Source organism: Notothenia coriiceps, unplaced genomic scaffold (assembly GCF_000735185.1).
Source record: "Notothenia coriiceps isolate Sejong01 unplaced genomic scaffold, NC01 NC01_scaffold00018999, whole genome shotgun sequence".
Taxonomy (NCBI): Eukaryota; Metazoa; Chordata; class Actinopteri; order Perciformes; family Nototheniidae; genus Notothenia; species Notothenia coriiceps.
The window spans coordinates 1,319,792-1,336,730 of NW_011351700.1; the positions used below are offsets into that span (position 1 = coordinate 1,319,792).

The 16,939-nt window shown below is 40.8% G+C and overlaps 1 protein-coding gene across 1 annotated transcript in view; it reads right to left on the reverse strand.

Annotated features, from left to right (window-relative positions):
• Window positions 1-16,939, reverse strand: part of LOC104951515 (tensin-like C1 domain-containing phosphatase) — a 186,470-nt gene that overhangs the window by 41,947 nt on the left and 127,584 nt on the right. The window contains exon 5 of the mRNA XM_010778175.1: window positions 1,896-1,937. Within this exon, the coding sequence (XP_010776477.1) occupies window positions 1,896-1,937 (42 nt within the window). The remainder of the gene's footprint in view (window positions 1-1,895; window positions 1,938-16,939) is intronic.

Consider the following 16,939-nt stretch of genomic DNA (forward strand, 5'->3'; position numbering starts at 1 on the left):
CACACACACACACAGAGCACACACACACACACACACACACACACACACACACACACACACACACACACACACACACACACACACACACACACACACACACACACACACACACACACAGAGCACACACACACACACACACACATGGGCACATGGCCTTGGGTGGTAACTCTAATTTGGTTACTTGATCCTTCCTTTCCCAGACTAAATACAACTCACAGGAAGTTGTGTCATAGACAACTAGTGCCCAGTGAGTCCAAGGAAAACATGCACGCTCTGATTTTTTTTGTGTGTGTGTTGACCTAACATACACACAGGGAACCATGATAACTACTTCCTTAAAGGAACTATATGTAGGCTTACGGGTGATGTCATATAATTAGTCAGGTGTGTCTGATTACCCATCACTCCTTGGGGTGTCTGGATAGAAATGCAATACTTCAATGGTGAAATCCCAAAGCAGTCATAATTCATAAAGACAGGGAAATATTCAAGGATGTTTGGTTTGTTTATACTTATTTTCCAATATGTATATCAGCACATGTTACTGGACACAGGCTGAATTAGATGCAGGCCAGTGGCAAAGCATGTTGTATATATGTAAAGGCAGCAATACTTTGATTGTGCTTAAAATATAAATATGCGGATATGCAATAACTAAGTTGTTATTATTTTATTGTTGTTGTATTTGCTACTGTGCATGTGCCTGTATCACCTACGTTAGTCCCAGTGAAGGCATTCACATCCACTATAACCAGGCTAGAGTGGTGGATGGGTGTTTACCATCTCCAACTTTGTGGGAGGACAGAGATTGTCTAACATGATGCCCAAGATGGATTGAAAAACTGTCTGAAAAGGGCAGGTACTGAAAGCATTAGTATAATAGCATCTATTATTACATGCAGCATCCATGCTAACGTTAATAGAGGCCATTGTTGTTTTGTTGCCTCTATTGAACCCACCATTTACGTACGTGTTATTAGCCTTTACTCCAATCATTGGCCAAGGCCTAACCAAATGTTTAAGTTGCATAACCTTAACCATATCATAACCATCATGAATTTGCTATAAACACAATCCATCCCTAATCAGTACCATACTGTTGTTACAATACGAAGATAATGTATGAAGCAAGCATTTTATGAAATGTTGACATTATAGTTGATCTACGGATATAGTCACATTTGTTTGTCAGTTGGTTGGTATCATTAGGGTTTTAAATATGTATCTGACATTGGTTTATGAGTTTAGTAACCTTTAAATTATGTCGCTGACCTTGACCTTTAACCTTTATGCATGTATGTGTGCACCGCAGGAGGCACAAATAGATCCTTCTGTATCAGGTTAAATTGCACTGACAAATCCACACTGTGACTGCCTTTGAAAACATGTCAAGTAAATCGGTCTAATGGAAACAGAATCAGCAGCCTGGCTGCAATCTCGGCACAGAAATCCCCGCTCGTCCTTTTTCAACACTTGAGTTTCAGTAGGGCAATTGGATACATTATCATCTAGAAACAAAAGGCTGGTACTTTTGATGTGTAGGTTTTCTTTGGAAACTCCAACAGTTTAGCAGTGAATTAAATTTGTACTATTCTGAGGCCAGTCCACACTGCCAACAGTTAACAAGTATCTCTGTTCTAAAGCATTAAATCAACATGTTTTAGTTGTTTTAAGATGTACTTCCTGTAAAAGCAGTGCAGCTGTTTTTCCCGCCAGCCGGAACTCCTCTATCCACTCACTATTAATAACCTTCCTACATCAAATACATGATCTGTTGGCATGTGTCATAGAGGCAGATGAATGTGCTCTTTCAGCTCGGTAATCTAAGCAAAAGAAATGTCTTAACTTTAAATAAAAGGTTGGTGGATAAAAAATGAATTCAAGTTGAAACTCACCATGGTGTCTACATGTTTGAGAGGGTGGTCACTGCTTGGTGCCTGATCAGAAAAAAACAAAATAGAGAGAAACAGAAAGTTAGATCAATACCTGCAACACTGGGTACCTCAGAATGTGATATGTTTTAATGTTGTGTCCGGTCACATAATCTCCTGAAATGCTATGTCGCAGTTACGCTCAGCGCCATTCTTTGCCCTAATGTGGCCTGGTGGAGCAGAGTGGGGCTCCACCTTGAATGCGTGGGACCATCTATAATCCCTCTGTGCAAATATTTACACAAAGAGACAGGACTGCTTCCATTAGCCAAGACCAGAGAGTCCATCCGTGGAACTCTCTTTTTCAATGCCATATAGAGCTATGGACAGAGAGAGAGGACAGGGCCAACAGAGAGAGAGAAATTGGGGACAGAGAGAAAGGAAAGAGAGTCGAGAGATAACTAAAAGAGAGTGAGAAGTGGGTGGGTGGACACTCAGGGTCGGCTATAAAACAGAGGTTCATGGAAAAGAGCAGAAGAAGAAAACATCAGAGCAATCCGTGATGTCATGAGCTTGTGTGGGCTTGGCTTACCGCAGACTAGCACACATGCACAGATGTGACAAAATGAAGCATAACTAATTCAGTCTAAAACATGTAGCAGAACAAACAGGAAATGATTAGTGGCACTTTTTACTGTAGTATTGTACGTAAACTGAAACATTGACTTTAATTAAATGTATTATGTCAACAGATTTCACATAACTGTAGTAGATCAGTTGAAAGCAATATTATTAGGTTTAAATACAAAATATTAGGTTCAACTTAATAGTATTGCTTTCAACTAACCTAATTTATGTGACATTTGTTAACATAATACACTTGAAGTCAACATTTCAGTTGTGTCAGTGTAGTCTACAACTGTATTTAGCTTGCTTTTATTCTAGATTTAGGATCCCTGTCTCTGTGTGTCATCATTGTGTAGAGCAGAAATGCTGTATATCTTGGACTACTTTGTTGCACATATATTTGAGTAATGTCAAAAAGTGGCAAAAGGTAGTATTGAACCTCAATACTTTGTTCTTGTGTGACGAAAAACAGCCCTTAAACTGTAAAACGTCACGGTGAGATCCTTAGGTAAACTTATTTTTTGATGAAATATGTTCTTGTCCAAATTAGTAAAAAACCTAAACTGGAGACCACATGTTACTCTAGGAACATTTGGATAAAGGAAGCATTGAGCTCATGCAGGACACTAAAGTGAAATCCCCCAGCTGTTATCAGCTGACAGCCCACTGAGTGAATCATCATCTGTAATTAGTCACACTCCAATTACAGCTCAGTTTCACAGGTCCTAAGCCTTTTTACTGGAGATGTACATCTTTAAATAAATGGGTCAAAACCAAGAGGCAACTTCAAGGTTTGAAAAGTGAAGCCACTGTGAAAGTGCCTTGAACATGGATTTTTTTTTGTACAGCCTACAGGGGGCAACTGCAAAGGAAATTACTTCTCACTTGATTTTTCAGTAAATAATTTATTTTTTCAACCAAATAGTCTCAATGGCTAGTACAATAGGTAATATTGAATACAACATAATGTTCAGTGCGATAGAATAAAAGTCTATGAAAAAATTATCTTGCTGCCCTCTTGATTTATTACCCAAACGTAAACTAATGTGTTTGTGGTCTGAATAACTAGTTTCTGGTTTCTTCTTTTCTACAGCATGATATACATTTTCTAAATGTTGGTCCCATTTAAAGTAGAATAGACGACAAAGCAGGGTTTGCTTATGGAGCGGGGCTACCATGCGATCACCTGTTTTCGTCAACACTTTCAAATTTATATCCAGTATAATAAATTAAATGTAACATTTTAAATTGCCTGAAATGTCTTGTTCAGCATTTGGCTGTTCTCATCTCCATCTTCCCTTGTTCCAACAACCAAGATGGCGACTGAAAAACTGCCAAAATTGGGGCCTCAGAACGATACCCAACAAACCAATTGGTGACATCATAGTGGCTTCATCCATATGGAGTCTTTGGTCGCAACATTTGGTTTAAACATTTAAGGCATCAGGATGATGTGTGGGGGGGTTGACTAAAATAAAGCTTCATGGAATAATGTAAGAGCAACATTGTGATTAATTGATGTGTAAATAGATAGCAACAGAGGTCAATTGGACAGAGGGATAAAGGATATACAGTAAGTAGTTTTTGGTACAGAGAAAAAAAGAAATATAAAAATACCACGTATTCTTTGAAGTACAGAGCAGTAAAGAGTTATGCTGTTTAATGTTGTAAATCTGAATTTGGATCAAAGTGGTAGTGATCACTGGACGGTACCAACACAAAGAGCTTCACTATGACACCAATGATGCTGTGCTTCTGTAGAAACGTTCAGTGGAATATAAACAGTAAATGCAAAGGGTCAATTATAGTCTGCCTCTGCAGGGCCCAGAATACAGACTAAACGCCCAGAACAAACCACCAACCAAAGAGAAGGAGGGATGGAGGGAGGAAGGGAGAGAAACATTATAACCAGTGATTTACCAATTTACATTTAAAACACCCAAAGATTCAAAGTAATGCTGATTAATTAACACTAGAAGTCCTCAATTTCATATCACAAGTCTGCTCTCTCTACCAGTTAGCTGAGTTGTAGCACAACCGACAAATGGAAGACAGAGAGTTGTTTCTAGAAATGAAGGAAAAGGAAACCCTAGATTGATATTTTAGCCTCTAAATGCAGACTGTGGATTTGCTCGGAGGTCATCGTTTTCAGCCGCAGGCATTTTAACACAAATAGAGACTATTGTGTGTGAACAGAGAAAAACACACACAGACCCAAACAATTCTCACAATGATATATTCTAACATGTGCGTTTCCGTTTCGTGCAATTGCTGCCAGATGGCCGGAGAGTGTGTGTGTGTGTGTGTGTGTGTGTGTGTGTGTGTGTATTTTCACTGGAGCTTGCCACTCATTTAAAAAGCATTAGAAAGCCTGGGAAGCTGTGTATCAGCAAAATAGCTCTCAGTGGAAGTGTTTGCAGTTTTTCCAAGCCCTCTTCAACGAAACATTTGAAGAAAACTTGTAGCACAAAGGCCAGTAATGGTATCATATACTTTTTTTTATCAATGCAATTCTTGCACGCCATGCACATTAAATCTGTGTCTCCTCATTTTAAGGAAAGGAATGGGTCTTTACAACCAAAATGATAAGCATGTTCTTTGTCATAGTGACTCAAGATCAAGAGGTCAGTCCTCAGGGCCTGGAAGTATCTTAAACATGCATTCTTTTAAATTACCAAAAAGGGGCGAACAAGAAGTAGTCAAATTGTATGGAAGTCTATGAGGAACTATACTTTTCTATTGTTATATTACTTCAATAAGCATTAACTAATCAATATGTGGTCTCAATCACTAATTTGTATTCTTCTTAAATACAGCACTATGTTCTTTATCTAAATGATGGCCCAGATTACAGATCAATTGACGATAAAGCAGGGTTTATCATGTGGCAACCTTCCCATTAACGAGCCGCCACCACGGCACAACTGTCATGTCATTGTTAAGCTTTCGGTTTTACATAAATACACATTAAAGAAGAAGTGTTTAGCTGTTGATTTGTTTCCATTAAGAACAATCTTTAAGTATGTTTTTGTCAAGCCAAAATTAGCATCACAATTATCACAGTTAACATGAATTAGGAATGCACTTTGCCAACCAAGCTAGCTAGCTAGCTGCAGTACATGGCCACGCTTGGCCCAGCTCTACGCTTTCCTTCAAATATGGTCAGCATTGACAGCAGAAATGCAAAGTTAGAGGTTTTTAACAGCAGTCCACAAACCAAAGGGTTAAGGTTGCTACTCTCAATGTACTCTGCATGTTATGCAGTCTACTGTTCAGACTCCAAGCGAAAACTTGCTTCTGATCAATAGCTAAATGTCTTGTCAGTGCTTTGATAGGAAAAAGACAGCCAGTAAGTCAAACAAATAATTGTTATCTAAAAACAAAATGCCAGGGAGAAATAGCCTATACACAGTGCAAATAATATTTAAAAAAGCATGTTAGCCATTGGGATGCTAGCTACAGTAGCTCAGCAACTAGTCCTGCTAGTAGTCTTCACGCCACCACGTTTCTCGCACGACCACGCGAAGAAAAGCAAATTAATTGAATTGTTCCACAATACTTAGTGACGGAGCTGATAGCTGCATATCATGTCATGCAGTTTTTAATGACCATGCCACATTAGCATCAGTAGGAACATCAAGTTGATGTGACAGTTCCAATATGACCAGTCAAGACCATATTGTTTGTCTGCATAAAGACAGGGAAAATGCTCTAAATACTATAAAGTTATTTAAATAGAATCATCTGAAATTGTCCACGTAAGCATCCTTTAGTGGTAGTATTGAAAAAAGACAATGTGTTAATCCTAAAGAGACAGTCAAGTTTTTTGTACAGGATAATGCAGTCTTTTATCATAATGAGTAGAGGCTAAACATCTGAGAAGTTGCTCACACTGCACCTGGAAGTACTCTGGAAACAGAACCACATTCCAGACACAAAGAGCCAAATGTGTCACATTCTCCGAATCAAAAACACCCGTATTTTCCTCAAACCTAATTAGACAAGATTCAAGAGGAGAGACGAAGAAGAAAATCACTGTTGTGTAACCAAGAGCTCTGCAACACCTGGACAAAGAGTGAAACACACTACCCCACAATCCAGTGCACTAAACATGTCAGGGTACACATATTTCTCCAACAAAGGATATCGATTGGACAGTATCTCAGAAAAGGGGGAGAAAGAAAAACCTTATCCATTGCGGATACTCAGGTTTTCGAACTCTTTGGCCCATCTCCTGCTCAGAGCCATCCCATCACCTTGAGCCGAGTCAGCTGAGCATCATATTGCATTTGTTCTCATGAGAGCAGCTAAATACAGGCTGTTGATCTCCCATGTGGTACCAAATAGTAACAGACATAACAATAGACAACAATATCATATCATTTTTGCTTAAAAGGAAAACTAAATCAGTGTTTCCTGCTTCATGGGTGGCGGCTGAGTTATTGTTGATCAATACCAATGATACAAATATATTTCATGGGTGCTTCTAGCTGCATTATGTCACAATTCACTGATGCTTTACTTTGTTCAATGTTTTTCTGTAGCTTTTGCCATTTGTATCAGTAACAATAACAATGAACTCACCAAAGTAATTGCTGAGATGTTGAGACATGGTGCACTGGCACAATAAATGAATCAGACAGTTGACAAACAAGCAAACAGTTTAGCCAGATGGATTCAACTGCTCTTCAAATGTTCACCCTTCTTGTGATCTAGGAGGGAACTATTAAAGGTGGGGTGGGTAAGAATGGAGAAACCAGCTCGAGTGCGCTAGAATTTGAAAGTACACAACCGAAACAAATCTGCCCCTTCCTTCAGACTTCCTTACAGAGCCCCTCCTCCAACACGCACGAACCAGATTTGTTTCGGTTGTGTACTTTCAAATTCTAGCGCACTCGAGCTGGTNTTTACTAGCGGTACCGAAGTGGGCCGGTCGAGAGTCCCGGGATGATTTTTAGTCCCAGTCCACCACTGGCTACATGACCGTATTATCGCCCATATTGACGCACCTTATTCCTAAACTTCTAACAGATAAAATATAAACCGATCCTTCAGCCTCATATGAGTTCTCAGACGCGTTCAAAATTAAACTATCATCGCTGTCATCGCTTGCTGCTGTGTGTGCCATTGTGCGTTTAAATGCAGATACTGGGACCCTGCTGGAGCGCTTGGCCCGCAATGACGTCACACATAATTTGGCGGGATTTGAAGAATCCCCGTGAAGATCCAGAAAATGGTCAACATTGAAGGGCAGATTAATGGTTATCAAAGTACAAATATCCAAAATCAGTTCAGTAACGGTTTTCAAGGGGACAATATTTACTCAAATTGATGGGTTGATGGATGATGGGGGAAACTCGTGTCACAGGCTCTTTAAATCACGGGAACATTTCAGTTTCTATTCACAGGCGGGCCTTGTCTCGCTTGTTTCCTTTTTCCTTTAGTTTTGTCATCATAATTCTTCTCTCTCTCATCATCCTTCATCTGTTTACCCAGAGTACTCGGCTCGTGTCCAAAGTGTCATCCCCAGCATGACCTCTCCTCAGTCTGAGCACCGCCGCTCTCACTCCTTCTCGGGTTTGTTTCTTCCATCCTGTCTGAAGGAACACTTAAAAACCAAAAAGGAGAGGTCCTTTTTCAAGTGTTCCTTCCAGTAGTCAAGTCTGTATCTGTTTTTGCCTTGGAGTGCGGTGTGGTTTGCCTTGAATCATTTCTCATTTCATATTAACAATTGAATGCCCTATCCTAAGCTACACGTTTGTTTCGATTTTTAACACACTTTCTTTCTGTCATTGGGTTTGCACAGCAGCATCTTTATCATTATCAAACTAACCAATGATTCCCCTCTGGATACATACTCACCCTTCTCTCCTGTTTGCTCTGAGTAACAGTGTTTTACCTCAAGGTTAGTGAATTTTTTTTAAAGTTTCACAAGAACGAGACAGGGGAGGCACAAAGGAAGCTCTGTCCCTGGCCAGGAGAGTGTATGTCACAAGATCCATGTTGCCAAACTCAGGAACAATACAGAGGCCAGGATACACTGGCTTCATTCAATGTGGCTTTTTTCACTCACTGTACTGTTTTTGAAGATTTACAAAGCCAGACAAAGGACACGGAATCCAGGAAAAGGACAAAAGTCCTACAGTAGTTGTAAACTTCACTAAAACAGTATGTGTCTGCTGGGAGACGGCAACCACAATGCAGACAGGATTGTTCTGTTTAGGGCCCTCGAGTGTCGGGGGCCAGCCTGGCCTCTTTACCGCAGACGGCCATATCGTTTTCAGTGATGCAACTCAAAGTCAATGTTACAGAATAGAACTCGGGCTGCGAAGTTGGAATGAAGGTGACACATCTTGTTCTATAAATACAATTCACTGCAATTCCTTTAAAAAAATTAAAACGCCACATTAAGACTTTCAAACCAAAACCTGTTAATGATCTGATCTTACCAGGAACCCCTTTTCTTACCTTAACTGACCCTTTTTATAGCTGCAGGTGTGCACATTTGGACACTTTCCCTCACCTCACCTATCAAATTTATGTTTTTGGAATCAACCCTGCTTATCCTCATGATGACTGGATTTTAAATAGCTTAGAAATATCAGACCTTGAGAATTTCCAGCGATCCCAGCTGGAAACCATTAGCGTCGTCACTAAGGCAACGGCGCAGTGTTTGACTGCTGCTGAGCAATGCATCGTGGGTACATCTGGTTCTCAGTTCATAGCCTCGGCACATTGGTGGGTGTGTTTCTGTTTGGGTGTGTTGACTGCATGCTTTGCAAAGATGTCAGTTCCAGGATTTATTAACCGTCACCCTGCCAACACCAAGACATTTGGAGATGGAGATAAATCAAGCGTCATAACAGATGGCATGATCAGGTCTTATATATCATTGATTTATTTCTAAAATGTAAAAACAAAACATCTACATATAGCTATATATATAATACGTACATTGATTCCCAAATGAATTATAACCTAATAATGGTAATACAAAACACAAAGACGTTTTGAGAGCGTTAAACCTTTTAACTGGATTTCTTTTTGAGAAATTGGCAATGGCAGCTAACATCAATTCCTGAGTATTGGAATCACAGCTGCTATCAATATATTTTCCTCAGAGATATGTGGCAAGGTTATTACACCCTCACCTCAAAGTAAGGTTGAGGGAAGGGCATATCAATATTTTCAAGTTGTTGTTATCGTCAGGCTCGTAGGGTAAGCCTTAACTGACATTAGCCTTAAGTCGCATTTTAAAGGGGCCCTTTTATGCTTTTGTGGGTTTTCCCTTTCCTTTGGTTTCTCTCCCCACCTGGCCTGAAACCCCTCCATTGGACTCCTTTGTTTACTTCTGTAATAAAACGACATCACCGCGTAACACTCAGGCTTCTATTGGCTAGCGCTCCAACACATTGTACGTAATAGGCTAAGGGTCTGGAAATCTTTTTTTTATGTAGCGTTTACCAATCACAGCAGAGTTGCCTTGGCAGTCTCAGATCAGAGCAGACTGGGCTCTGGTTTCAGACAGAGGGTGAAAAGAGGTGCTGCAGCACAGGCAGTATGAGACAAATAAAGAGCTTTTTGAACATTAAAGCATGGAGACAGTAGAGTCTACTGTCACAGTAGAGGCACAAAATACAAATGTGGACCTGAAAATTAGCATGAGAGAGCCTCTTTAATAAACATACTATTCAACTCTATCTCTTTCATTAACAGAATTTAAACAATAAGAACAAAGTAACACTACGAAAGAAACACTGGGTAAACCTCCTCAGTGCAAACAACAACTCAGAATGTATTACTCCAATTTCCCCACCCTTTCTTATCCCTATTGTAATTTCCTTTCTTTTCCCAATAACCTTCATCTTCTTCCAAAGCACAGAGCAGCCAGTGATATTTCACATTGGCCGTGCAGCTTTGGCCAGAATTTCATTCTTTTTACCTTTAGCCGCCAGTCAATGGCATCGCATATTAGCATAAAACTCTTAACTCAAATCCTGTTTGTTTTATGCTGGAAGCTTCCTCTCTCTCAGTGCAAACCAGATTAACTGAAATGAGTTTACTGGCTGCTCTGAGGTTCTGCCAGATTTGGCCACATCGACACATTAGATAAGCAAAATACAGCAGTATATCTGAAAGTGGGGTGAGAACATTTTCGTCCTGTTGTTCCAGAAATGAGTTGCTTTGTTTCCGCTCATGGTAGAAGGTGGTAACATTACTTTATGTAACATACCTCCAAGGACAAGGTTACTTTGAAACACAATAGTTTGTTTGTTTTACTGGAAATATCATAGAATGGATTTATCTATGAATTTGATCATTCGTTTCATTTTTGCGACTTAATGGCTTCCGTGTGCTAATCCTTCATTAACCTTGTGTGTGCATGTTGCGTTGAAAAGTACCACAGCCTTCAGCCTTGGCCTGTGCAGTGAGCATTCACAACGGCTGAGAACCATTAACCTATGATGACGGGGATGGCATTGCTGGAGGAGAGCAGTCAGATGGAGCAGAGTTGATCAAATGTTGCTGAATTGTAACACTCACTTCTTATCTCAGGAGTCCAAGCCCGTACGGTGTCTTTAGACGAGCCTGCCACCCTGCCCCGCCAACGCAACACCAGCGAGGGCCACTACCACAACGGCCCTGATGAAGACCCCTCCCCCGACGTCCCGCTGCGGTCCCCCGTCCGCTGTGTTTCTCCTGAGTTTGTCAACGCCTTAGCGATGAACCCCGGAGGACGACCCAAGGAGGTAAAGAACTTTAATTTTCTAAAATGTTTCCCACATTATTTTATTTTTGTGTTAACGTGTTCTCGTTCCACTCCTCAGAGACACATGCACAGCTACCGCGAGGCCTTCGAAGAGATGGACGGTGGCCCCATCAGTCCTACACCCTTTGTTGGTGGTGAGGTGTTTCCCCAAACCCCTGCCTTCCCCATCTCGCCGCAAACCCCTTACTTCAACCTGTGTAAGTCCCCCCTCCGGCTGACAGGCGGCACTGTGGAGCTCAGGCTTAGTTACTGTAGATATTCAAAGATTGGTATGAGTTATATGAAATCCTAAGAAAAGCTTTGATTTCATTTTTTTTTGGCTTATGAAGTAACTTTATCAACTTGTGAATTTATCTTTTTTAGGTGGAAACTCAGAGATGTTCATGTTATTGAGACTTCTCTGTAGGAAAAGTCTTGAGGTTTAAAAGATTCCTTTGTGGTTTCAGAGTCTTGGCAGTCGTTCATCGTCCTTTATCTTGACGTACAGTTAGTCCTTTCTTTATGTATCTCATTAAGTACCACATATTCCAAGCAGTGAAGAAATATTTCCACTATTACCTCGTCTCAATCTAACTTTCATTTCATTTGGATTGTGAATAGGCTGGATTTCAAATGATGAGTAGCGTTCTGGCCTTGTTGTTGGTTCATTAAAATGCCTTAGTGGCCAGTCTTGTAAGGAATGAAAGATAATATTTGTTAATGAGATTATTTATAGTCATTTTTCAGTCGGTGTAAATTTTATAAAACAAGAGATCATTTTTAAAGCCAAGTCAAAATGTAGCTTATTGATCACGTTTAATCTTCATCTCTCTTTTTAATCAAACATTCACAAGTTGATCTCCCCAGAAATACCAATTCAAACCCCCAGTCCCCCTCTTAGTCTTACATGCGCCCCACAGCTGAACAAGAGTCATGTATAAGGTTACGCCTCATTGGCCAACTCTACCAGTGACTTCATCCAGTCCCTCTGCCTATCCCCCCCAGGGCACACCCATAAAAAGAAGTCATAAATCCTCAAACTATATTTTTAACGCTCGCTCTGTGGCGTAACAGCACTACTAACCCTCAAAGTGGGAACATTGTTCACGCAGTCACACTGAGCAGTCTGTTTTTCTCCGATTAGGATCTTGAATCTTGAACAAATTGAGATAAAATTATTGCATTTAGATAATCATTTTTTGAGAAAATGCAATGTTCTCGATTGTTTGTATGGACCCCAAAACCAACATATTTTTCCCAATAATGATTGGTCATGCAGAAATTGTCATAATGTGTAAAGGGTGCACAGTTAGCGAAGTGATTTGTGAACACTTCGCAAGATGTACTTCTTATTCCACGTGATCTTGAGTAGTGGGTCTCTCAACTCACACTCCCTAATGTTCACTTAGTCTGCCCGACACCCCCCACAACTTAATGTGGGGCATCTGCGTTGCAAGTACAAAGAATTAATTGGGATTCTTTGGTAAGTGGATGATGCACGTCTCTCTTCCGGAGTTCCTCTGTCCCACAACATCAGCCAAATGGATCCCTCATCCCCCCCTCAATGCCCCTCCCCCTATCACAGGTCTGCACCGCTTTGGCATGCAAACACCATGAGAGCAGCACCAGCAACACAACAGACACACTGTATATAAGTAAACAACCTGCCAGTTGCTCATATAAATAAATAACCCCAACTTTAATGAATTGTTTATTAGCCTCAGTGTCAAAACACAGACACAAACACTTAGACCCATAAAACACAGGGACATGCTTCCAGTGTTGCAGCTGGTGCTCTCTGTGTTGCTGTTGTCATCTGTGTTTGAGTTCCTGTTGCTGCCTTGATCCATCACAACCAGCACCCTGCCTGCACCCCCCCCCCCTGCAGTCTGAATTTGCCAGCCATGATTGTCGTGCTAGCAATTTGTATATGTTGTCATAAGAGGTTTTAAAGTAGTAGTTTTAAATGACTAAGAATAGAAGAGAAGACTAGAGGTGAGAGACGGGTCCATTAAATGTCTTCATTAAACAGATTCACAGTTTTTCATTATCAAATCTATTTATTGAATCAAACCTGAGACTCTTGTGGTAACACAATGTACTGTTGTAGCAGAGTCTGTGTTCTTCCAGGGACAGTAATCATTCTGTGGCAACATTTGATTTAAAATAGGAAAAAAACGTTTTTGTCTGGATCATCTTGCAATGGTTTCTTTTAATTTTGGAACCAAGTGAAAACATAGATGATACAGTGTTTCTTTTTATGATCATTTTGGCCACAAGAGGCGGTAGTGTCATAAACCCAGGGGATACAACTATTTAGATCAGACTCAGAAAATAAATTGTCAAAATGTTGTTTTGATCTCTAACCTCTCAGGACTTATAGTACGTGGGCTACTGCTTATGTAAAACTAAAACTTAATGTTTTAATGTGAATGTCTGAGAAGTACAACATCCATTTTCCTGTAACATGACAGGTGACTGGGTGGTCAAATACTTTTCATTCAGTTTGACCCAGCTCTGCTTCGATCCAAGCTTGACACACACCTTATTCTACTGTTGGGAGAGTGAGGTGGTGTCACAGTGTGATAATCACATGCATGTTTTGCCCCTCCATCCGAGCATGAGCACTCTGAACATGATGCTCCTGAGTGTGGAGCTGTGTTGATGCTGTATTGTCCTGAAAGCTGTTTACCTCTGCATTAGTACAGGAGTATCAAAACTTAAATGTTCAATCCTTTTGTGGTTGCGTTTACACTCTGGCATTTAAAAAAAAATTAGGTTTATTTCCCCAAAATAAACAGAAAAATAACTGTTGAATTGAGTAAACAGGTATCAGCTGTCAGGACGTCAGAGATGCGTGATGCTGTGTGCTGATAAGTCTTCTCTTCTCTTCAGGTCGGTCCCCTCCTGGTCTTGCCAAAACTCCTCTGTCCGCGCTGGGCTTGAAGCCCCACAACCCTGCAGACATCCTCCTCCATCAAACAGGCTCAGGTTGGTTATAACTCTCTCTTTATTAGAGTCACACTAACTAAATCCAAGAAGTCACTGTTTTAACTACAACAAATAATAGAGCCAGGGGCAAAACACATCAGATTTTCAGAGAGTTGAAAAATACAAAAATTAGGGATTAAAGTGGTGAATTTATTTCAGGGTGTCCGTGGGGTCTTAAAAAGTATTAAAAGTTGATAAATCAATTTAGCGAAAATGAAGGCTATTAAAAAGTATTAAACGGCATTTCCCAAGGTATTACATGTAGTCCCACAGCAACGACAACATGAAACACCCTTTAATTTACTGAATCAACATGTCGGGAAACCCCCTCAAGGCGGCCCCATGCATAGTGCGCCGTAAAATGCTGCTTCTTATTTTAAGTTTCGTTGCCTTGCTCCGCTCGGTGGGGGGGGTCCAAGGTGGGTAGACCGGCATACGCAACGCTCTGGGGTTCCAACGACTCCGTGTGTAAGCCCTATATGATCATTTTCTGATAACGATTAAATAGCCCGCCTCCCTCTCCCCACGTCTCCTGCTGCTGCTGGGCTGTCAGAAGAGGGGGATGAAAAGAGAGGCAGGCACCGTTTATTAAATATTATTATACAGAGAACAGAGTCGTTATTAATTTGTTTTAAAGCTCAATAAATAACAAAGAAGACCTCTGACCGGCACTTTTCTAATTTTGTACGGAAGATTTAAACTTTAACGGACATGTTGACCGGCGGAACATTTTTTTTAACGGAAACTCTGCCGCACGGTCCCCTCGTTCCTTGGAAGAGGCGGAGAGGTGGGTGTTTTTCATCTGCTGGTGGACTACCTAACCTGAGAGATATACAGCAGGAGAACACGCCGTCCACCGGCGGAGAATAAACAGAAGGGCAACCATGGCAACCATGCTCCGGGGTCTTCTTCGCTGCTTTTGGTGTATTTTGTGGCGGCAGCAGCGCCACTTACAGGCCTGACATATGTACTACATCGTTTCCAGCATTTCCAGCGGTCTAGTGTGAACGGACACGTTAATGAATCGAATGCGTGTGAACGGAAGACTTTTTTGCGTTTGGTATGCCTTTTACCGTATGCGTCCTCGTGGGGCCGGGGTCTAAGCCAAACTATATCCGGTCACAGAGATCTGCTATTTTAAAGTAAAGTCAACACATATAGACCCTAAATATAGTCTATATTAAGAACGAGAAAATTCTTAACATATATATCCTTTTTTGTAAACATATGACAAATGTGTGAGGGTGATGACGTCAGAGCATCGTCCTATGTGCCAGGGCTTAGCCCCGGACAGCCCCAGCCCAATTTAACCCCTGGGTATTTGTGAGGGAGCTCCTATATGGCATTACCCCGCTGAAGCTCACCAAAGTTTAATATATTTCATAGTTCAAAGTTTTGTCAAGTGTTTTGTTTATTGGTCAAATACTGGTTTCTAATGGCTTCTGAGGAGTTTTACTGGAATGAAGGAGCACAGAGTACAGAAGCAACAAAGCAGCATACTGCATTAAACCTGACCTTCACAGAGAGGTTGAAGTTCATGTGGAAAGGAGGCTTCAGTAGTCTGTCTGCACTCTGTTTAGTTGTGCTATCTTACAATCAATATGGTCAATGTGAGGTAAAGTGTGTCGCCCATGTAACCGGTTAGAACTCAAAGTTGCGATGAGGTCTTAAAATGTATGGAAAGGGTCTTAAAAAAGGTCTTAAAAGGTATTAAATTTGACCTCAGGATTCCTGCATATACCCTGCATTATCTACATTTCAGCTGAGTAAACAGTGAGAACTCTCAACTATCAGTAGGTGTATGCAAATATAATGGGTACATCTGTTACAAAAAACATTTGTACAGATGAATCTGTTTCCACTGTCATTGAATGTTGTGTATTAAGAAGTAACACTAGGCCTCTACACACACACACACACAACTGGCAGATACTCATTTCTAGGATACCCATGTATGGTATAAAACTTTTAAAGGTCCCATGTCATGGCCATTTCTACTGATCATAATTCCATTGTTGAGGGCTACTAGAATAGATTTACATTGTGCAATTTTTCAAACTCACATTGGTTTCTCATACAGCATCTCTGTATAGTATGTGTATTCANGGGACTAAAAATCATCCCGGGACTCTCGACCGGCCCACTTCGGTACCGCTAGTAAATTGTCAACGGGGGGAGTGGGGGATGTGCTAGTGACTTATCTGGCCGGCCTACTTCGGTACCGGCCCATCGGGATTCATCCCGATGGCCAGTCCGCCACTGCACCCAGCCAAGCCCACGTAAACTGTCAACTCAACTCAACTCAACTCAACTCAACTTTATTTATAAAGCCCTTTTCAAAACAGCCGGAGCTGAAACAAAGTGCTGTACACGCCATAAAAAACAAAAACAAAACAACAATAAATAAAAATATAAAAACAACAAAACCAATGAAGCATATAAAAACAAACAGAAACAGAGTCTCATGCTGGGTTAAAAGCCAAGGAATAAAAATGGGTTTTTAGGCGAGTTTTAAAAAAACGGGGGGAGCCTCGCTGCGGGGGAAACGGTGGACCTAGTGTCCCGATCGGAGTGGGAATAATAATAATAATAATAATCTGTGCATTTTATCCAGTAATTTCCCCAACATTGTGGTAAAAAAAACACACGTTTAATCCATGTTGGTGTACTACAACTACAAAAAGCATCGGTTTGTTTTCTC